Below are 22,532 nucleotides of genomic sequence, written 5' to 3'. Positions count from 1 at the left end.
GGGGGTCACTAAGGCCGAGGGATGCAGAGATGTGCCCAAGGTCCCAGGCAGGTGGCAGCGCCAGGGCCAGAATGAAGGATCCTTTGTGCTGTGAGCAATGATTTCTCTCTGGACCCTTAGAGAATCTTTGGGGATCACCCCGGCCTCAGGCACCTGTCAGGTTGTAGCTTGGTCATTTCCCTGCTCTGGGATCATGAACAGAGCCCAGCCCCTCATCTATTAATTGGTACTCATAGCAGGTGATTCCTCACAGTGACGTCACTGTGAAGAATAAACAAGAGCACAATTGACACAGTACTTGATCAGCACATAGTAAATATTCGCTAAGTGGTAACTCATGTTATGTCCTCAGTTATTCCTTCACAAAATTGTAATGACAATAGCTGCATCTGATGCAGCCTTGTATAGATCACCTTATTACTCAACAATTTTATATTATTGTTATTATCATTCTCAAAATCATTGTATAACATGCATTTTACACAGAGAAGACACCCTATCAATTTAATGAACTTGGAACAGAATGTTTTCAAAGAAATAATGCTAGCATCATGAAATAATATGTTTATACACAGGTTACAAAAAGTACTGTCTCCTAGACAGTAGAGATGTTCATAGAGGAGTAAAAAGGTTCTAAAATGATGAGAAATTAATCAAAATATTAGCATAAGATATACATCTCCCAAGGACGTAAATAGCTTCTTTTTGTGAGTTTGCCACCTAATGTTGATTTTGTTTTTTATTATTGCATATGAAAATTTAACAAAATAATGAACTTGAAATACATATGCCACACAAAGCACAGAATGGCATCTGTCTAACATTTCTCATGGCTTCCGCTGTTATAATACCTCACAGCACTCCCTGGCCCTCTTTCCTGCTTAATTATTTTTCCACCCATTTAGCACCATCTGATATGCTTTCTTATTTATTTATTATCTGTCCACCCCAACCAACATGAGCTTCACGTGGGCAGGATTTCTTTCTCTTTTGTTCACTGTGTACTGCCAGTGCTTAAAATAGTGATGGCACATAGCAGGCATTCAGTGAATGTGTGCTGAGTGAGTGAATGAAGAAATGAATGATTGAATTCCCCTCTGCCAAGAGGGCATCTGAAATGCACTGAGATGATGTAATTCATCCAAAGTCACCCAGCTATCGTGAGGCTCAACTGAGACATAGCTGACATCCGTATCTTCAGAGACCACCCAACTGGCAAGATACTGGGACAGGGTGTGTCCAGGGAGGGGTCAGGACAGTATCCACCTTAACTCTTCTACCAAATACTCCTACCCAAGGCCTTTTTTCAGCTGAGGAAACTGAGGCCCAGTAAAAGGAAGTGATTATCCCAAGAATGCATGGCAGGTAATGGCAGACTCGGTGTTCCCTCCTGCTCTGCAGTTTGGAATTTGGAAGGGTTGGGATTTCCTCCTTGGAGCCATGAGGATGGAAGCCTCTACCTTGGCTCCCATCTTCCCCTTGGGAGAGAAACATTAAAGGGAACATATTCTCAGCTCAGATTCTTGAGGATGGATTAAGTTCTCTTCCTAGAGGCAAGGAGAACTCAGCTCTAGATGGTCTAGGTACTGCCCCTAAGCCCACCCTGATGCTGAGGGTGCTGCCAGGCAGAAGTGAGGTGCATCCTAGCCATCTGAACCTGTTCTGAGTACCACGTTGCACAGGGCAACTCCATGTATAGTTAATCCCCTGGTTATCTTCACATTTCATGTATAATTATGTACTGAGTGGCTACATGGTGCCAGGCAATGTACCAGGCATTAGAAAAAGTCATCCCTCCCTCCCTTTCGTCCTTCCATCTTCTCACCATCTCATTTGTTCATTCATCTATCCATTCACTCATTCATTCAGTAACTACTTCCACTTCCAAGATAGGACAGCTCTGGGGACAGGAGTGATATTTGGAGCTAGACTATCAGGAAATGAGCCTTAACTCAGCCACTCACTAGCCATGTGAGCTTGGCAGGCCATGTAGTTTGACCTCCTTATCTGTAGAATGGGGATAATAATAGCACCTTCCTTCCAGGCTGTTGGTGAGGATCACATGAGTCAATGCACAGTGAGTATCTGGAATAGCACCTGACACAATAAACACTGCACAACCACCAGCTATTAGCGTAGTTATTGTCTTATGTGCCTGGCATGTGCCAGGTGCTCAGGGAAATTGCTCCAGAATGCTCTTATCCCTGGAATCTCTGTTAGTCCTTGTTTTGGCCTCCTACCTTCTGGTCAGGTCTCACTGTTTTTGGTCTCAACCCACAGAACTGGCCGTGCACCCTACGTTGTCTAATTAGGTAGCAGCAAAGTCCAGGAACTTGGAGGGTCTTAGTTACTTTTTCTCATTGCTGAGACAAAACACCCAATACCCAGTTAAAATTAAAGGAGGAGAGGTTTATTTAGCTCAGTTTGCAGAGGTTTCAGTTCATAGTTGGCTGGCTCCATGGCAGGGTGGCATCACAGAGAGGCACTTCAGAGGAGAAACAGTTCATGGTGGGCAGAAGGCAGAAGGCAGCATGCATCAAACAGTAAACAATAAGTAAGAACCCTCTCTCTGTCCCTTATATCTTACCCAGGCTCATATCAAGGGTGGGGAAGCCTTAATCCTAGCATCACACCAAGAATCAATCCTTGATCCCAGCAGCACACACCATAGATCCAGCCACCTCTGAAAAGCCCCACCTATGACCACATGAAGCTTTGGGGGGACATTTAGATACAAGCCTGTCACAATCTGGTCCCCATCTTCCAGTCTTATCCACCTCTACCTTGCATACACACCCCAACCTCAATCTATGCAAGCCCCAGTGGTCCCTCCTTCTTGCCTTCACTGGGCCTTACAGATTATCTCCCTTAGGAAGCTTTCCTTTATTCCTCTCAACCAAGAATCATGAAATTTTCCTTTGAACTTGCTTTTCCTTTTGTTTGTAATTTTGCTTTATTCTGTGAGCAATGGTGAGCTAGAGAATGCTCTTGAGCAGGTGAGCAACACATTCAAAGTAAAACTGCAGGAAAATGGATTAAATCCTATATAGCACAGACACAGGAAGAGACTGCAGGTGGAAAGAGGTCAAGTAGAAAGACTTCTGGTGGATGAGCCTTTGGAGAAATGAGGGTCTAGTCTTCCTAGGTTCTCCCTTCTCAGCCTACTTTTGTCTTGCACCTGGAGAATCAGATCTTGACATTTTCTTAACATGACTTGTTGAGTCAATCGGAGAGTTAAAACAAGGACTGTGTCATGGGCCCTCATGCTCAGCACCTGTCACCCCTTTTACCTTTCCCTGTGGCCACATCGCTTGCTCTCTTGGTCTGTGGGGAACCCAAGGGAGGCCTTCCACTAACTGCAGGCTGTGTGAGCCAAGCACTTGGCCCAAAAGCCTGGCAGGTGAGCAACACAAAGAAAAATGGCTTCTGTTCTGCCATGAGCCTGTTTTGTCCATTAATCCCTACAGCAGCCCTGGGAAGTCAGTCCTGTTCCCAAGCCCCATTTTGCAATGAAACTGAAGCTCAAAAAAATAACAGACTTAGCCAGACATTCACTGGGAGGTGGGCTCAGAATTTGAACCTGGATCTGACTCTAATCCTGGGCCATTCCTCATCACATAGAGAGCAGCAGAAGGGATGTGAAGGTCTCAAGGCCACAATTCCCGGTTTCTGGGTTCCAGGGCCATTCGCTGTTGGTATAACATGACCTCAGAACTGCCCTTGGAGGTGAGAACACCCTTGGAGTCTGGTGGCTCCATCCACCTTGCCTGCCAGGGCTCGGGAGTTTAGAGCCTGTGGCCAGATGAGGGGTGTGGCTGTGAGTAGGCATGGAGTTAGAGCTTCAGGGGACCCTCTCTCATTTCTGCTGGGCTGGGGTGGGCCCTCTCCTGCCTGCAGAAATCTGCCCAAACAGATGGACCTACCATCTGCGCTTAGCACCTCGGGGACTTGAGGGGGTGAGTGTCCCTGGAGCCAAAGTCTGCAGCCCCTGAGAGAAACATGGAAAAGTGCAGACCCCAGCAGCTTTGATTCACACCCGGCTCTGCCCCTCACAACACACCAGCTCTGGGTACTGTGTTTGCCTTTTTGTGCCTCAGTTTCCTTAGAGGAGTGTTAGGTAAAGGGCTCAGTCCAGCACCAGCAGCTACTCAGAAAAGTGGCAGCTACCACTGTTGCTATGATCCTGGACCCTGCTACTCATAGGCAGGGATGGCTGTTCCAGGGCTTAGGCCTGCACAGGGCCTGCCTGACCCTCAACCCCCCACTGGGTTGGGAGTCCTCCCTCCTCCAGAGAGCATTGAATTGGAGTGCTCCTACCAACCCCTCCCTCCTGGCTTGGCAGCCTGAAGACAACAGCAGCCAAAAATATTTGTGTGGGTGGCGGAAAGTTAACTTTTCCGCCTCTCTCTTCTTTCCTGGAAACCGTGGCCACCGTCAAATACAGCAAAACAGAAGCAGGGATAGAGTGAGGAGAGGCCCCTGCGAGGAGTCAGAGAGCCCTGCCCCCTCCCCACGCCCACTCCTGCTGCCTCTGCCATCTGGCTCTGTGGTGGGGGCAGGGTGGGTGGCTGCAAGTGGTTAGCATCAGGAGATCGGGCAATGCCACAGTCCCACAGCCCCTCCTGCTCCATCTGCCTCGGTCTGCATTGCACCCTTGGGGAAACTGACTCCAGAGCACAGAAGGCACCTGCCCAGGTCATACAGCCAGTCAGGTGTCCAGGTCTCTACCGGCCCTTTATGAGATTCTCTGAAACTTGAACAGCAGAAACCTGGCAGCAGCTAGTGAGTGTGACAACAGCTAGCTGGAGAGGAATGAGGGACTGGAGCCATCTCTTCTTCGTCCCTGGGTCCAGCTTCATGGTCAAGGAGACAGAGCTAAGTTTGGATCCCAGCCCTGTCCCTTTCTAGCTGTGTTGCTTTACCTATCTGTGCCTCAATTTCCTAACCTCTGAGATGGGATAATAATGAAGTATCTGTCCCAGGCAGTGGTTGTGAGAATTGACAGCGGCGAGAACCTAAGCAAAGATCCCAGGAGGAAGTAGGTGCTTAGTGTTCTAAACTAACATCCTTCTCCTGGGCTCCAGGCTGGCTTCTTTCTCCTGATTTTCCTGCCATGGAGGCAGCTGTAATAGGTGCCTGGTTATCTTTCTGTTCCTGACGTCTGTTTGCCTTTCCCCTGGTTGGCTCTGATTTGCCCTAGGGCTAGTAATGCACTTATCTCTCCACCTGCCTACCAGACTCCTGGCACAGCCCCAGCCAGAGGCCAAGGCTACGGTGGGAGGCCTGACCCCTGCTGGGGCAGAGGCGGGGCACTGTGCTGAAGCCAGCCCAGGCCCTGAGGCCATCCATGTCCACAGATATTCTCAGGGCTCAGGATTCTCACTATGCACAGGGATGCCCGTGGGCCTGTGAGCTTTTCCTGCATTTTGCAACAGGATGTGTGAGATTCAGAGTCCATGCGGCTAAGTAGGGGTAGAATTGAGTCTTTAAACAAGATCTGCTCATTCCCAGGGCTACTCCCAAGTGTAATCACCAGGAGCTCTGATTTAAGTGCTATCTGCCCAGCCTGGGGACTCTTATGTGCCTTCACAAGTGATTTCCAAACCTTTGTCTTTCCCCCAGAGCTCTCCCCTGTTTTCCAGGGCCCCAGGTAAAACTGGCCCCTGATCATCTTCCCTTGAAACCCAAAAACCAAACTCATCTTCCTGCTCCACCGCACACTTGCTCCTTCCCATTTGTTCCTAATCTCTATTAGACAACATCACTCTGTTGCCAGAGCGGGGAACCTGCGCTGTATCAGACTCCTCTCTCTCCCTCCCTCCCTCCGCTCCCACTGCCATCTGCCTCCGAGCCCAGCCAGTGCGTCCACCCAAGTATCTCTCCCATCCATCCCACCTCACAGTCTCTTATAGGGAGCCTACACCCCCTTTCCTGATTACCATCATTCTTAACATTTATGTGTATTATACAATTATTGTTCTTATCATTCACAACTCTCCAGATTTTAAGGCTTCAAGAGCCCGATTACCATATCTTCTTTATCCTCACCATTGTCACAGCAGTTTTTATGGTATCTGAAATAGAATAAGAGCATAACAAATTTTTGTGGGATGAAAGAATAGCCAACACATGTTAAGTCAGGGTTTAGAAACTGTACAGAGTCCTCTGCAAGCATTTTCTCATTTACTGCTTAATGCAACACTAAGTTGGAGAGATAGGTTATGTATCTCTTATCTGAAATGCTTGGGACCAGATATGTTTAAGATTTCAAAATTTGTCATGTTTTGGAATATTAGTATATACATAAAGAGATATCTTAGGGGTGGGACCCAAGTATAAATATGAAATTCAATTTCACATATGGTTTATATGCGGTGGTACCTTGGTTTAGGAACTTAATTTGTTTTATGATTCGGGGGAAGATTGCTGCATTTGTGTTTGAGTGGGAAAGGTGGCTGTGGTCATGTTTGTCACTCAATGTAGAGAATTTTTCCCAATGTTTTTGTTTGTGAACCGAATTGTTTGCAAACAGAAGTGTTTGTGAACTGAGGCATCCTGTTCTGTATATAGCCTGACCATAATTGTACACAATAATTTTAATGTGCCTGTGTTTTGACTACAACCTGCCACATGAGGTCAGGTGTAGAATTTGGACTTGTGGTATCATGTTGATGCTCAAAAAAGTTTTGGGTTAGGGAGAATTTTGGGGTTTCAAGTTAGCAATGCTCCAGTGTTGTTATTACAGTACCCATTGTACACAGCTGGGGAAGTGGAAGTTGAGACCAGTACACAAGTGGCAGATCTGGGATTCTAACCCGGAGCCAGAGCATGTAAGCACCCCTTCATGCTGTCTCTCACAACCTCCTCAGGGGGTGCTTGTCCCCAGTCTTCCATCCTCCACCCCACAATTCCTGTGATTCCTGTGGTATATGTACCCTTGGTAGAATGTAAGAGAATTCTTTCTAGTTGGTGCCCAGATAAGTATTTTTAAATAACTAGATATTTGTTTAATGTGCAACAAAAATGACTTAGCACAATATACTTGTGGTTTTCCTGCAATTATTGCTTAAGATAAATCTAAGGAATAGAAGTACATTATTTAACATTGATGGAGAAATAGTAAGTCAATAGTGTGAAGTAGCAGAAGGATATAGTACAAATCTAAGGTGTTTTGTGACTGAAGCCTGGGAAACACTTCCCTGTGGAAATTTCTGTCTGTCCTAAATCCCAAACCTCAGCAAGTTCTCAGGGTCACCCAAAGATGGACAGGTCTCAGAAATTCATCCCAGGATACTGAGTGAGCTGTCTCACATGCTGTCTCTTTCCTGCCTGTGTAGATCGCCTGCCCTGAAGGGGCCTCACACAACCGAGGTCAAGAAGTGTTAAGAAGGAGGTGTTGGGGCCACCACTTTACCCAGCCCGGGAAGGACTTATCTTACCTCTCAGCTGGACCTTGCCTCAGCTCTGTGAATCAGTCAGCAGAGGAAGACAGATCTACAGAGAGCCAAGGGCTACAGGAGCAGTGCTCACACAAGTGGCTCCAGCCAAGGTCCTGCTGGCTTCTCTGTCACCAAGGAGAGGAGCACCATGCTGGGCCCTCACTTCCCACCCCCAGCCCTTGGGCCCAGCGAAGGGACACCTTCCTCCTGCAGCTTTCAGATCCCTGATGGGAGCTATAGGTGTCTGGCTCTGGAGGCAGAGGAGAGCAGCAGCGAAGAGGGTCTACAGGGAGAGATGGGGCTCACGGACCCTGAAGAGGACAAGGTGGCCTGCAGAGCCACACAAGAGGTCCCACAGCTGACCAGAATCCTGGGCACTTGGCCATCCAGCTGCTCCAGAGAAGCCCAAGGGGGAACCCAGCATGACGATAGGTCCAGCCAGGATTGGGATGTGGTGACAGCCCGGAGGGTGATGATATCCAGCCCCAGTCCTGGTCCTGAGCTCAGGGTGGCCCAGAAACCAGGTAAGCATTCCTTTCTCTCCAGGGTGACAGGAAACTCCGTAGGCCTTAAGCATGTGCCTTGGGCATATTTCCCATGATGGCTAATAATCCATCACAGTCTCACACACGGGCCCAGATTAACAGCTGTGGAGAGGAACGGCTGCAAGTTACGTGTGGTCCCGCTGTCCCACATGTGACCTCACTTCTGTCTGCCACAGAGGGCACGTGAGAAGGCATCGAGAGAAAGCTGTTATCATGTGTACTTGAAAAAAACCGTCCATTTCTACTCTCATCTGGCCCCCAGTCATCAGTGGTAACAAGTGACTGTAAAACCCCAAGCAGCGGGGGTGGCAGGATCCACATGCTGGGGTGCAGCACTAAATAGAACAGATGTGGTCTCTACCTTCATGAGCTTGCAAGGTGGAGAGGGCGCCTCTGAGCTAATGCTGCGCTGTGGAGAAACTGAGACCCAGAGTGAGTGACAGTGGTGCAGGTCACTCACCATAGTAGTGGCTGAGCTGGGCCCAATATGTTCCACTCCTCGGCCTCGGTGTCCCATCTGTTAGAGATGACAAAGGCAAAAGCCATGTTACCTGGGCTGCAATGGGATCCAATGACAGCCGATGGAGGCTCAGTGTGTGTGTGTGTGTGTGTGTGTGCGTGTGTATGTGCAGCATGGAAGGAAGGAGGGAGTGAGAATCATTTTCCTGCAGTACAGGGTGGGGCGGGAAGCCCACACTGAATCACCTCCACTGCCGGCCCATGGAAACGTTGAAGTGGGTCCAGATGGGGAGGATGTGAGCCGGACCATGCTCAACTCACAGGAGCTGCTGCCAGCAGATCCCGGGGGTGCAGGGTGTGGGGGAGACACAGTCCTGGGAGGGCTTGTGTGCCAGGAAACTGAAGGAACACTTCATTTCTCTGCAGGCGTTGCTGACGCCCTGGTTGGCATCTCACCAGCCTTTCCACCCACTCTGCTCTCTGAAATAATTCTCTCCAGGCTCTGATCACCCCCCATGGATGCAGTTCCCGGCCAGGTTTGGGTCACACAGGGAGCTGGGTGGGAGAAAGAAGAGAACTTAATGCCTCTGAGCAGGGAGGAGGACTACAGGCTCAGCAGTCTTAAATTGGGAGGTGGATCCTCACCTCTGAGGGAGCCAAATACAAGTCCCCTGGAACTCAAAGCCCCCCAGGACCTGCTCCCTCCCTTCGCACAGATCACAGCTGGGGTCAGGAGACAGGGTATGTGTGGTGGTGAGGGTGGTAGTGTGTGTGTGTGCTGCTTCTGTACCTACAGTCTACTGACCAAACCGGAGCAAGTCCCTTGCCCTTGGTGAGCTTTCATCTTTTTCATCTGTGAAAATAAAATAGAAGCATAAGCCCTACATACTTGATAGAACTGTTGTGAGGCTGTAGTGATCTCAGATATTGCAGTGTCAGGGAAATTTTACAGTACTCTAGGTAGGGATATTATTAATAATTGAAATGATCATCTTTAGCTCAACAATACAACAGCTGTTTGTTGAGTCCTGATGTGCTAAGCCCATTGTGCTAAGAGCTTTAGTACTATTTCCTTGATCTCGTGGCAATCTCCACAAGGGACCTACTGTTATTATCTCCACTATACAGATGAGAAGTCTGAATCTCAGAGAATATAAGTGATTTGTCCAAGATGTGGGGGTAGCAAGCTCCTACATCATGATTCAACCTTGGTGTTTTAAACTGGGGGCTTGTGCTCTTCTGGAATTATAAGTTCTGGCCCAAACAGTCTAGGACAAAAGGGGCAAGAGTAACCTCAAGAGGACAGCGGCGACAGGGAAGAATTCTCAGAGGTGAAGGCAGGAAGGAAGCTGGATCTTGCCAGAGAGTCAAACTCCAGGAGGTGCTGGGTTAGAGCCATACATGCCTTCCTGCTCCCTGGGGAAAGGGTGTGGCCAGAGTCCTTTCCTCTGCCTGAAGCTCCAAAGAAAAGCCTGTGGAACTACTAGGTTGTTAATGGTTTATGGCTTCCTTTGAAAGCTTCCTCCCATCCCTGCCAGATTAGAAGTATCTCCAGACAGTTACCCCCATCCTTCCAAAAAGATCCCCACCTCTCTGAAGTGCCATGTTAAAAATGAGCCTTGACATCATCTGCCTTGGGCACTGCAGAGACTTTTATTTGGGGTCAGTGGGTACTGACACTTTTTCTCTAAGATTTGAGAGGGCAGGCTGGAGGGGGAGGGCTGCACAAACGGATGTGGGTAGCAGCCACCAGCTGCTGCTATTTGGGAGAATATGGGTGGGAAGGAAAGTGTAACACTGGGCTCCTGATCAGGCCTCAGGGGAACAAGGGCTGGTCTACAGCTCACTAAGAAACCCAGAGCCACCCTCTGCACAAAGTCTCAATTGGTCATGCCTGGCAGAGCTCACGGAGATTAATGTGCAGATAGAGATTCTGAAGCCCAGAGATGCCAAGCAATTTGCCCAAAATCATACTGTAAATTGGTGGCAGAGCTAAAGGCTGGAAATCTGGGCTTCCCAGTTCAGCTGCCAGGCTGTATGCTAAATGCTTTGTATGGATTATATCATCTCATCTAAACAGCCCTGTGAAATTTATACTTTTATCTCTATTTTACAGAGGAGGAAACTAAAGCATAAGAAGTTTAAGGGAAGTGTCAGTCTCACAACCCGTGGGTGTAGGAGCCAGGGTTTGAATCCTGAGAGGTCTAGGACTATGCTTTTAAGCACCCTCTCTCTATGGAGACGAGGCAGCAGGCTGTGTTCTTACTTCCACTTGGAGGTGGAAAAAGGTACCTCAGGCTCTGGAGTAAGTGGGGATTCAGCTACGTTCCAGCCCCTTTAGGTGCACTGGGGACACCTGGGACCCACTGCTGATCCAGGCCCTCCTTTGCTGATGCAGTTTGTTATTGGGGTGGAGGTGTCTAGAGAATCTGCAGGACCTCCAGTCCAGTGGACATTGCCCTGAGCCTCAGAGATAGGGGCGCAGAGGGGGCGTGGGTCTAGGTGTCAGATAAGGCCCCCTAGAGCCACATCCATCTTGATGGAGGAGCCTTAGCCCAACTTGAGAGCTGATCATGGTCCCCCAGGCCAAGGACAAGGGCCTGCTCCTCAGGCTCCTGGGAGATAGGCTGGAAAGTGCAGGAGGCTGGCAAGAAGCTGCCCATTCCCTTCCCACTCCTAGCCCTGCAGTGGCCACAGCAGGGGGTGCTGGTGGGAGCACTGTTTACAGGTTCCCAGTGCCTCACCATACACTCAAACAGACACAATCACTTGCATCCATAGACACATTCCTATACACCCAGGATGTATACACACCCTGTTCTTATGGAAATATTGTCACACGTATGAACTTTCACATCTGCACACGTGTGAATGCCCTCAACTGGACACAGGCGAACATACTCCCAAAGACTCCCTTGTGTATCATGGCCATCACATGGGGACACATGTCACAGGCTGATTTGCAGAGGTACAGTGCCACCTGGAAACACTGCACAAGCATGTGTATGCGTGTGCTCCTTCCTGCAGATTCAGGCTAACAGCATGTTCTGTTTTCCATTTTCCTTTGCTGCACACCTACATTTTGAGCTCTCTTGCATTCATAGTCTCTCCTACAGGTATATCCGTTCTTGCACACCCACTGTCAAACACCTACGTAAAGACCAAACCACTTTCGTTCTTTCTTTCCCTCTTTCTCTTTCATACCCACCCACACAATAATCCTAGCGCCTCTCTCTCTCCCTCTCACCCACACAGTTTGTTTCCTGGTTTCCCACATCTTTGCTATAGCTATTCCCCCAGCCCATGCTACACTCTGTGTAAGCAGCTCCCTGCCTGGTGACAAGCTCCAGGACCACCTTCCTATCCCCCACCTTGGTACACTAGGACAGGAGCAGCCACAGGCTTAGAGGAATTCCCTGGAGCCTGCAAGGCCAGGCCAAGGGATGGGAGGGCCAGAGAGGGCTTGTCTCCTCGGTCACCGACCTGTACCTCTGAGCCCACTCACTGGGGACACGGAATGTCCTCAACCCCAACACCCATGGGTCCATATTTCAGAGTGTGGAGTGGGCAAGCATCAGCATATTTCTAACTTCCTGTAGCAGAAACCTAAACAATGCTCTTGATGCAGAAGACAGATGAGTGTGAAACCACCCTGGTAGAAGCCACGAGACCAGGGAAACTGCATGGAAACCAAGGCTACCACTTTCTCAAGCGTGGTCCTGCTTCAGAATTGCTAGGGGTGCGAACGGTGCTTGTCAGCAGTCTTGTTCCCAAGACCACCGACCCCTCCCTGTGGGAGGGTCTGGGGAATGTGGGAATATGGGCTTTTACCAGCATCCCTGTGTGACTGATGTGCACAGACACTACCAGGGAAAGGGGTGTTTCCAGCTCAGTGTCAGTGGTGTCCCCTTCAAAGGGAAGATGGGCACGGGGCCCCACCCAGGCCACTAACCAAGTCAAGGGACAGCTCAGGCTCCTTCCAAAGGAGAGTTACTGGGGCCACTGAGGCTGAGGTGAAGGAGTTGGGGCACTGCATCTGGGGTGGGAGGTGGTTTCACCTGTGGGGACAGATCCACAGGTAGATTAGAAGGGGTTGGCAGTGGGAAGGAGGGAAAAAAAAGAAGGGACCTGAGATGGTGACACACCGCATGAGCAAACGCACAGACGGTTCAAGACAGAACGACAAACCTAGAGATTCAGAGACGAATGAGGAAGCGGAGAGAAGCGAGTCCATCTAGAGCTGAGGGAGGGTCAGGGATAGGCTTGCAGGCTGGAGGCGGCCGCGGAGGGGAGTCTCACCCCGGAGTGGGGCGGGGCGGGGCGGGGCGGGGCGGTGCTAGGGCGGGGGGAGTGGCTGAGGCGCCGGGCCAGCCGGCCTGGCTCTCCCGCTAGGTCCCCAGCGGCGCTCCCGCTGCGGCGGCGGCGGCGGCGGCGACGAGGACCAGCTGCGCAGGAGCGCGGGGCGGGGCGCGGAGTCGGGCGGCCAGGTGTGCGGGGGCGGCGGCTCCCGGGCGCTCGGGACTGCGCGGCTGCCGGAGGTGAGTAGTGAGTGAGGGGCGCTGGCCTCGCCTCCCCACCTGCGCAGCTGCCCGCACCGCCTAGAGGAGGTGGCACCGCTGGGCTCTAGGCCCCGCGCAGGGTGACCTTGCCAACTTGCTTCTACACTCCGGGCCTCAGTTTCCCCACCCGTGCAGTGGAGGCGCAGGACCAGGAGGGTTCCCTGGCCATGGGAAGCCACTCTTTGGAGCGGCAGGGACTCCAGCCCTCGCGTCCCTCTCCTCTAACGGATCGGACCGGCAGCCCCGGCTTATGGGGGCCACAGCCGGGGTCTGCACCCCTAGTCTGCTCTGGGAGAGTGGGGAGTGCCTGGTCCGGTAGAACGGTGGTGGGGCTCGTGCTGGGGGACTCAAGTGGGCGCCTGTCGGGACGGCGGGACGCCGGGGCTGGGCCTGTGCCCTACCTGTCCCTACACTGCGTCTGGCTGTGAGGGCCGGGCAGGGCCGAGCCCCGCGGGGGGTGGGGATCGAGGCCGTTCCAGGGTGCCTTGTGGAGAGGGGACACTCCTGAACTTTCCACATCAGATTCTCAGGGCACCTGAGCTGCTGCCCCGTTCGCGCAGGGACCGAGGCTCTCGAGACTCAAGGACCGGAGGGCTCAATTCTGACCGCGAGGTGTGTGGGGTGGGGGATGGGAGGCTCCACCCAGGGCCCTGGCAGGACCTCTGAGGAATGCGGGGGAAAGGTCCCTTTTAGGGACAGGGACCCTCCTGTGTTCCATGTCTGGGTTTTCTAGAAGGGACAAAAGCTGAGGGGGAAGTGACATGTGTCCCATTCCTCCCTCCCAACCTCTTCTCACTGGTAGATGACAGTGGCCTAAACCAACGGGCTGTGTGGTCCTGGATCAAGACCCTTGGTCTCTCTGGCTCCCTGAGAGAGGGTTGACAGGGTGGACTCTGGGGGTCACCCTCACGGGGGCAGAGGGGGAAAGTGAAACCGATGATTTGCCTTCCCTTCTTACATTGCTTCAGGCAGTAGGGTGAGCCCACCCCTCGAAGGAGCTGTTCCCTGCCTCAGTCTCCACAGGAGATCTTGGGTTGGTTCCTTCTCATTTCTGGTCCTCAGTTTCTCTCTCTATACATACAATGGATGCACTGGGATCACTACAATTTGATGTTCAAAGAACTTTTTCCAGCATATCATTTGCTGCTGTGCTACCCTAGCTTGCAGCCCCCATTTTTCAAGCACTGGGCCAGCCCTCTGTCCCCACCTCCAGCTAGCACTTAAAATAAGTTATGATTAGAATCAACATTTGATGATTAAAACAAGGCCTTTAACGCATTCCCTCCCTGGACAGCTGTTGTCCTTCTCTACTTTGCCCTTAAGGTGTGTGGGGGGGGACCAAACCTGTGGCATCCAGGTGCTTGTGTCCTGGCTGGCCTCTTCAGTCAGCATTTTATCTCATCTCCAGTTTTCCAGCTGTGGAGACCGAGGCAAGAGATTTTCCCAGAGTGGTTGTGTGGGTAGGGACTGCAGAGCCCGCTCCCTGGGAAAGAGCAACCTCTTGGATAATGGGAGGGCACATGTGTCCCTGGAGCATCTAGAGGGAGGGAGAAGCACTGGAGGAGCCTCTCTTCATCCCTTCTCCACCTGATGCCCCAGGGTTGACAGGTGTTTCCCTGAGGGCACTTCATAGCCCTAGAGGAGGTCATCAGCCCCCAGGACTGCCTCCTCCAGGCTGAACACACCTCTAGGCCCAGGGGCTGGCCTGGAAGGCACCTTTTCCTTGAGGGCAGCTCCCAGGTTTCCAGACAGGAGATTATCATGCTGCTGATACCAGGAAGGGAGGGACTGCGGGGAAGCAGGGAGTGCTGCCTAGATTGGGGCATCATGAGCCCCCTGCAGAGTGGAGGGGCACTTTTGGCAAGGGCTCCCAGGCTCTGGCCCCATGGTAATGAGGCAGGGGCTGGATAGGCCAGCTGAGGGCCAATGGAGACAGGGTGGGGACAGGCCAAGTGCTTGGGCTGCAGTGCCAGGCTGACCTCTGCCACTTGCCGTGTGACCTTGAGTGGATCCCTCCTTCTGTATAGATCTCTGTGTGCAGTGGAGTGGAGTGGAGTGGGTGCTTAGGAACTGGGGGTACAGTAGTAAGTAGTAAGCAGAATAGACAGGTCCCTGTCTTCAAGGAACTTGCACTTTAATTGAGGGAGTAAGACAGGAGAAACAAAAGGAAGTAAATAAATCAGGAAGATCATTTCAGAGAGATAGAAATAGCACGAAGAAAAGTCCTGCTGTTAGGCTGGAAAGCACGTGGAAGCTCTGCTTTGGGTAAGGTGGCTCAGGAGGGCCTCTCTTTGGAAGTGACAGTGCGGCCCAGGTCGGGGTGTTATTTGAAGGGTGCTCAAGGCTTCCTGGAGGAGGCATATCCAGAGCTGAAGCTCAGACCAACAGGAATGATTTGGTGGGAGGAAGGGTGGGAAGGGGTCTAACCTAGGGCTGGAGGGGTCGGGCATTGGGTGTAAGGGTGTCCCCCCTCCTTCCCCAGCTGTAAACTGCAGACCCAAAGGGGCTCAGGGGCTCAGCCAGAAATCTGGTCTGGGGAGTGGCTGGGCTTGCTTGTGGGGAGGCTCTGGAGTTAGCAGAGTCCTTTGTGAACTGGGCCTGGACTTGGGGCTCAGCTGCCCCAAGTGTGGCCAGAGGAGGAGTCAACATGAGAACAGCCCCCAGGCCCTGTAATTCCAGAGGCTTACAAAAAGCCCTCTCTCTGGAATGAAATCTTTACCAACTGGCTGCTGCCTCGAATTCCACCACCCTGGCCTCATCTTTTCCACTTGGTGAGGCAGGCCAGTGTGGTGCTTCCATGACCCTGCCTTGCCCTCCGGTCTTCCTGGGTGCTGCAGGTGGAGCAGAAGTCCATCTACTCCCTCACCACTTCTCCCCTCACGGCTGCTACCCAGATCCTGGCTTCCCTGCTGGCTGGCTGGGAGACCTCAAGCACATTATGTAACTTCCCTGGACTTTTGTTTCCTCATCTACAAAATAGAGACACTAATAGACCCTTGTATTGTTGTTAGGAAAATGGCATGAGTTGATAAATGCTTTAAAAATGAGCTCCCATTTCTTAATACTATTATCGTGTTTTGATCTGTGTTAAAATAGGAAGCCTTGAGGAGATGGACTCTTGTCCAAGACTCATCAGGTCTCAGTGTAAATTACTTTTTGATGTTTGGCCAGGAACAGGTTTAGGTTGTGGAAGGGTGGGAAGGATGAGCACAGTGCAACGGGAAAAGGGCCTAGAAATGCTCAGGAAAGGCCAACAGGCTGCTGGTCTTGGGCAAAGTACCTGCTACCTTTGGGCCCCAGGCTTCAGTTCTGAGTTGCCATGAAATGAGCAGTAAGGACCCAGGGGGTTCATGGGTGTGAAAGAGCTCAGTATACACTAAAAACATTGGACCTCTTGTGTCAGATGTCAAAGAAGGCATCTAGATGAGTCCATGAACAGGACAGTGGTCTGACCTGAGACCTTTGTGTCTACTCATCTAGAATAAAATATTTCAGAGACGAAGAGTGCTTGATAGATTAAAAGAAAATGCCACAGTTACCTAAAAAAATAGTTTGTTACTATGTGCTATGAATGTTCTTTCCATGTCAATGACTCCAAGAGATAAGGATTGTTATTAGTGATATCACCATTCTGTAGTTGGGAAACTGAGGCACAGAGAGCTTGGATAAGTGGCTTCCAGAGAGGTCACAGAGCTGGTCAATGCCCAGGTGCAGACCCAGGCAGTCTGGCCCCAAAGACTATGAACTCACTGTTGCACAGCATGGTCTCTCCTGCTTTAGGTGGAGTACCAGAGACCTAGAGAGAGGCCAAGCCACCTGCCCAGGAGCATGCAGCATTCCTCTTTAATCCTAATAATTTGTCCTCAGATCCTAGAAGGAGGAACTTCCCCAGATCTGAGGTCCAGAGTTCGGAGTGTTTGAACTAGCTCCATCTTTTTCTTCCCTTCTGCTCTTTCCCCAAGAGTAGGTCAGGGAGATTAAGTGTGCCTGTGGGCACTGTGGCATGGGAGGCCCTGCCAGGGCCTGATGAGTGAGCATTGTTACTGTTGTGAAGCTTGCATGGATGCCAAGTCGGAATACTCTTACAAAGTCTGGCATGCCTGTACCATTGTGTACACTGGAGAAACTGAGGCCAAAGAGCCCAGGTACTGGCCCAAAGTCACACAGACAGGTAGAGCCCTTCATTCCTGGGCCTCCTGTTCTGCCTTCTGGACTGCTTGATGCTTGGGAGCTCCATGGAGAAATGGGACTTGGGGGACCCTTCTATTGAGCCCCACGGTGGCCCTGACCTCAGCCAGGATGTGGTTCTTAATCTAGGGGGCTCTTTAGGAGGACACAAGGACTTGGAGGATGGGGAAGGTACCTATTAAAAAATAGATTGTCACGCGCATGAGGGACAAGCATGCCACCACCCAGCCCAAGCCAGTTGGCTCCCCCCATGCCCAGCTGCCAGGCCCTGCTCAGGTCTCCTGCTGGGCCCCGCCCATCTTCTCTGGCTCTAGGCCTGAGGCTGAAGGCTCCCAGCCGCCCTCTTCTCTCCCTCCTCCTCCCTGCCCGGCCTGCAGGCAGATGGTGCTTTCATTGAACTTGGGTGGGCCTGAAGCTCAGCTGTTGGCTTTCAGCTGTACCAGAGAGGTCTGGTGTCACTGCACACTCTGTGGTCCTGAGTAAGGGACTGTCCCTCTGTGGGCCTCGAGCATTCATAGAGCAGTGATGTTCATAAGAGCTCCCTACAGCTTTCGAAGCCTTTCCCAGATTCCTTCTCTGACAAACAGCTGTGGAGACCCTGCTTAGAGAGGTGGCAAGACCTGCAAAGGCCACTGCAGAATAGCAGAGCAGAGGGCTGGAGCCAGATCACCCTGAGAATCTCAGTTCTGTGCAGCTTCTCTGGGTTGAATGGGGTCACATGGAGTTGCAGAGGCGAGAGACTGTGCTGTGAAGGTGTGAGCAGTGTTTTATTCATTTGGTCTTTCTCTCAGTCCGAACATGTTTGCTAAACCCCAAGCTATGGCTTAGGGACAGGGGCATGGGTGCAATAAAAGTTCCTGCCCTGCAGGGACAGAGCAGACTGACACTGAAGAAAACATGGATGGAATTGCACATCTGATGTGGGTTTGGAGGAGAGGCACAGGGTTTTGTGCCTGGAGGATGTGACCTCCCAGGCAGAGAAAACTGGAGACAGAGCTGAAAGATAAGAAGTATAGTCAGAAAGGTATAGCTGAGGGGCATGGGAAGAAAGGGCTCGAGGCAAAAGGAACAGTCAGTGCAAAGGCCCTGTGGTGAGAAAATGTTGAGCACTCAGTAGAGGGGTGGAGTGTGAGGGGAGTGAGGCACACAACAGAAGCTGCAGCATTGTGGGGCATGAGCTGGTGGGGTTGTCATTCAGACCTGGAGCCCAGAGGGTATGAGAGGAATGCTGGAAAGAAGCTGTCTCCATGGCATTGCTCTGGAGGCTGGTGCTGCCTTCTTCATTCCCTTGGATGCCAAGCCTGATGGTGACACCAGTGGCCTCCACACCCAGCCACTTCCTGGATGATGGCATGGAGAATGCATCTCTTCCTCTGCCCATGATGTGTCCTGCCTCCGGGGAGGGTGATGCTGGCCCAGCAGCCTCATGCACGCTGGGGAGGGCGTGCTCCTGGGCCGGGATCTGCAGCCACCAAAGCCCCCAAGGGCAGAGCCCTGGCGGCCAGTCTAGATGCTTGTTTTCTGAGCCCAGCTCTGCTCTCTGCTCTTGGGTATATCTTCTCCTCTTTAGGCCTCAGGTTCCCCATCTGTGTGATAAGGAATACCCTAGTTTTTCTGCACTCAAAGGGTGGCCTGTGGATGAAGTACTGCTGCATCCAGAAGCTTGCTGGAAATGCAGCATCTCAGGTCCCACACAGACCTACATCAGAATGTGCATTTTAACAACATCCCTGGGTTATTCCTGGATACCTAAGTCATTGTTCTAGGCCAGTCATGTTTGTTTGAAGTTCAGGCTGACCTTGAACTCACTATGTAGCTCAGGATGGCCTTGAACTTGCAGTGATCCTCCTGCCTCAGCCTCCCGAGTGCTGGGATTACAAATATGTGCCACCACAACTGGCCCCATTTTTTTTTAATGGTGGTGCACACTTGTAATCCCAGTGCCCAGGAATGCCAGTCATTTTTAAACTTAAAAAAATTAAAGCCTGTGGAGTCTTCCTCCCACTCCAATTTTACATGTGAAAACGTGAAAGGGGACCTACCCACTGTAGTCACTCATCCCCTCCTCTTCAAAATGAGTAGCAAGGCACAGATTTCAGGACTGTCAGCAGAGGAGAGGAGGATGGGAGGGAGGCATCTTCTCAGGTGACCTCTAAGCCCTCTCAGCTCCAGTCTCCAGGGTCCTCTGTCATAGGAGTTTGGAAGGTGGGATTTCAGGGAGGGCACTTGACAGGCCACAGCCCAGGGACAAGTTTCCTCTTGTCCCTGTGTTGGTGTCTTGCCCTCTTCCCTATGAAATCCCTGAAGGGGTAGTTAGTGCTATTCTTAGCATCTCAGGATAGTGAGGAGGGAACATACTAGTGGATTATTAATGCCTCTGAGTCGAGAGGATTATGTCCAGGGCTCCTGGGCCACAGCCTCCCGGCCTTCATGACTGCCATGGCAGTGCACAGAGGAAGTAAATTCTCAGGACCCATCAGCCATCTCTTCTGGTCCTGGGCATACCTGTCCTCCAGCTGGGAAATGAGTCATGAGATACCATGGTCAGCTAGGCTTGGCAAAATCATTTCATTTATTAGCACCATTTATTGAGCACATGTTCCATGCACCAGGAGTGGGTGCACTGATGAATGAAACACGTTCTTGCCTTCCAGAAACTCACGTCAGCTAAAGAGTAATCGTGCCTCACCATCACTGCAGCATATGTGCAGGGCCTGATGCCAGGTACTGTGCACACGCATAAGCTGACGCGTGCAACCACACAGGAGGGCGAAAATTAGGAGACCCTTTTGCAGAGGAGGAAGCTGACGCTCAGCATATAACAGGCTTGCTAGAGGTTGCTGTAGCTTGTGATCAGATTGCACTCAGAGTGGCTAGAGGAAAACAGCCATTTTATGTGGAATAAATGGTTGTATGTAGCATGGGGGCTTTGAGAGCCCCTGCACCTCACAGTGAGTAGAACCTCATCCTGCAGGAGATTAACTGGTTGAGGCTGACCCATTCTTAGTGACCCTAAGTTACTGAGGAAATTGTGTGCATCCAGAATTTTCATGAACCTGAAATGGAGGGTTAGCTACACAGGGGGCTGGAAACGCAAACCCTGTGGGATGAGTGGATAAGGCCCTGAGGTGGCCCATCTCACAAGGCTGTGCTGAGGTCTCTGGCTGGAAGACAAAGGTCTGTGTGCTGTGAGGTCTGGAGCCAGTTCCTTGGCCTTTCTCTGCCTCAGTTTTCTGGTCTGTAAAATGGTATAACATTCCCTGCTTGGCTTCTATTCCTGATGGATGAAAAGTTCTAGGAAAACCATAAAAGCTGTTGTATATACTCAAGGCATGATATATAGCTATATATATATTTTGGGGGGCGGCTATCAGGGGTCGAACTCAGGATCTTGCGCTTGCAAGGCAGGTGCTGTGCTGCTGAGCTATGGCCCTGGCCCACTACTACGTAATTATGTGTATAACTATATTGTATTAAATTTTTAACTAACATTATGGAGTCATGCCAGACCACGTTCTGGGCATTTTCCTATGTGTTCACTAACTATAAACTTATAAGATTGTGAGTTCTAAAGGCCAGTGGGTCTCTAACCCGGCTGTCCATCAGAACCCCTCTGGGAGCATATGCTCATTCTGTGGTCCTAGGAATGTGCGTGTTGAACACATTCCCTGAGGATTCTGCTGCACCAAAAGTTTCTGGTCTGGGTAGGAGGGGAGAAGGGACTAATCCAAGGCTCCACGTGGAGCTGGAAACAGGTTGAGGCTAAAACCCAGGCCTCCCACTCCCAGTCTGGTCCTTTCCTCCTGCTCTGAAGGAACAAAGCTGGGGAGGCTGTGACTGAAGACTGAGGCTGCTGGTAGTGACTGCTAATGGATACTGTCTGTGCTAGGCACCTTAGAGGGCTTATTCTGTTAAATTGCCTGAGGGGTAGGAAAGAGGACATACGCCCCAGCAAAATGGTCCCCTGGGACTTAAGCTAAATCAGCTGTAAGATTTTAATATCCCTCTAGAAAAGAGAGACTATGGCTGAGCTGCAGAGATTCTGGAGACATGAATTTAAAACCACACTGTGAGGAATTTCCCCTTCTGCAGTAGTATGTGCCCTCAGGGCGACAGACAGTCGTCTGGTAACTGAGTTATAGGCAGGCTGGAGGGAAGGAGACAAGCTCCCTCCCACAAGGTGTGTATCTGATGCACGTGCACACTGCCCCCGCCTGCCACATGAGCATGGTGTGCCTCCATGCGCACACCTGCAGGCACCAGGCATGCGGTGTGCACATGTTCGAATGTCCCGCCCCTGGAGTCATCATGCCTGCGCATGCCTGTGGTGGGTAGTGCAGGTTGGAAGCAAGCAGCACCTCTGAGCGAGGGACTGTGTGTGGAGGAGGATGTGCCGCTGCTGGCTGGGGTCTCTGGAGAGCCTAGGGGGAGGACAGGGCACGGAAGGTGATGGGGAAATGATTCAAGTACATTATGTGCATGTAAGAATCTTCTGATATAAACCCATTAATCTGTGTAATCAATTTAGAAACAGTAATAAAAAGGGGGGGCAACACAAATGGTTACAATGCAAAGGGCTGGGGATCCCAAACATCAGAAGCAGAAGGGCCACAAGAGAACCCACTTTCCTTCGTGTCCCATCTGCACATTGTGAGCACCATCCCCAAACCTGCCAGGTGTAGCCGCCTAGGATCTCACTCTTGCTCCTTCTGTCAGGCTGTTCTTCCCACAGACATGTCCACGCCTCACCTGTCACCTTCCCCAGTTCTTCCCTCAGCTGTGCCTTCTTAGCAAGGATGACTTTGATTACCATGTTTACCTTGGCAAACACTTCTTGACCCTGAAGTCCCTATGTCTCCTGTCCCTGCTTTATGTTTCGTGTCAGCATTTACCAGCTGACTTGTTTATTGATTATCTTGATCCCCTATTGGAGTGCAAGCAGAGATTTTTGCCTGTTTCTCTTCCTGGCTGTGAACAGTGCCTGGCCCTTAGTTGATGTACAATAACTATTAGTTAAATGAATGAGTCCATGCACTGCCCGTACTTATTTTCTTTACATTGTCTAATTGTATTACTGAAACATCAAAGAGTAATATACCCGAGACCACAGATTTGTTATTTCTTTACCAATACTCATTTGAAACTTACGTAACTGTTAAGATTTTAAATGTCAGAGTGCCACCCAAAATCCTTTCTGATTCCACTAGAAGGGTGAAAGTACCACACTTTGGGATTCATTGGTCCCATCCAATCCCCCTGCCTTGAACAAAAGGATAAACTGAGGCCCAAAGTGGCTCAGGGACTAGCCCAATGTCATCCCAGTTGTGACAGGACAAACACTG

General features: G+C 51.0%; 1 protein-coding gene across 6 annotated transcripts in view; it reads left to right on the top strand.

The window, feature by feature from the left end:
• Positions 1-22,532, top strand: part of Synpo (synaptopodin) — a 53,183-nt gene that overhangs the window by 11,070 nt on the left and 19,581 nt on the right. For 5 of the 6 annotated variants that reach the window (XM_013075739.3, XM_087180575.1, XM_087180573.1 and 2 more), the window contains one exon: positions 7,338-7,963. In XM_013075739.3, the coding sequence (XP_012931193.2) occupies positions 7,588-7,963 (376 nt within the window). In that variant the 5' untranslated portion in view covers positions 7,338-7,587. Of the gene's footprint in view, positions 1-7,337; positions 7,964-12,827; positions 12,982-22,532 lie in introns of those variants that run through there. The other variant, XM_004854430.3, reaches the window with a different exon arrangement.

The sequence above is a fragment of the Heterocephalus glaber genome, unplaced genomic scaffold (assembly GCF_053883595.1).
Source record: "Heterocephalus glaber isolate CG9 unplaced genomic scaffold, H.glaber_assembly_v1.0 deba00001463, whole genome shotgun sequence".
Taxonomy (NCBI): Eukaryota; Metazoa; Chordata; class Mammalia; order Rodentia; family Bathyergidae; genus Heterocephalus; species Heterocephalus glaber.
The sequence above is the reverse complement of the archived record's forward strand: the minus strand, read 5'-3'. Positions and strand labels throughout refer to the sequence as shown.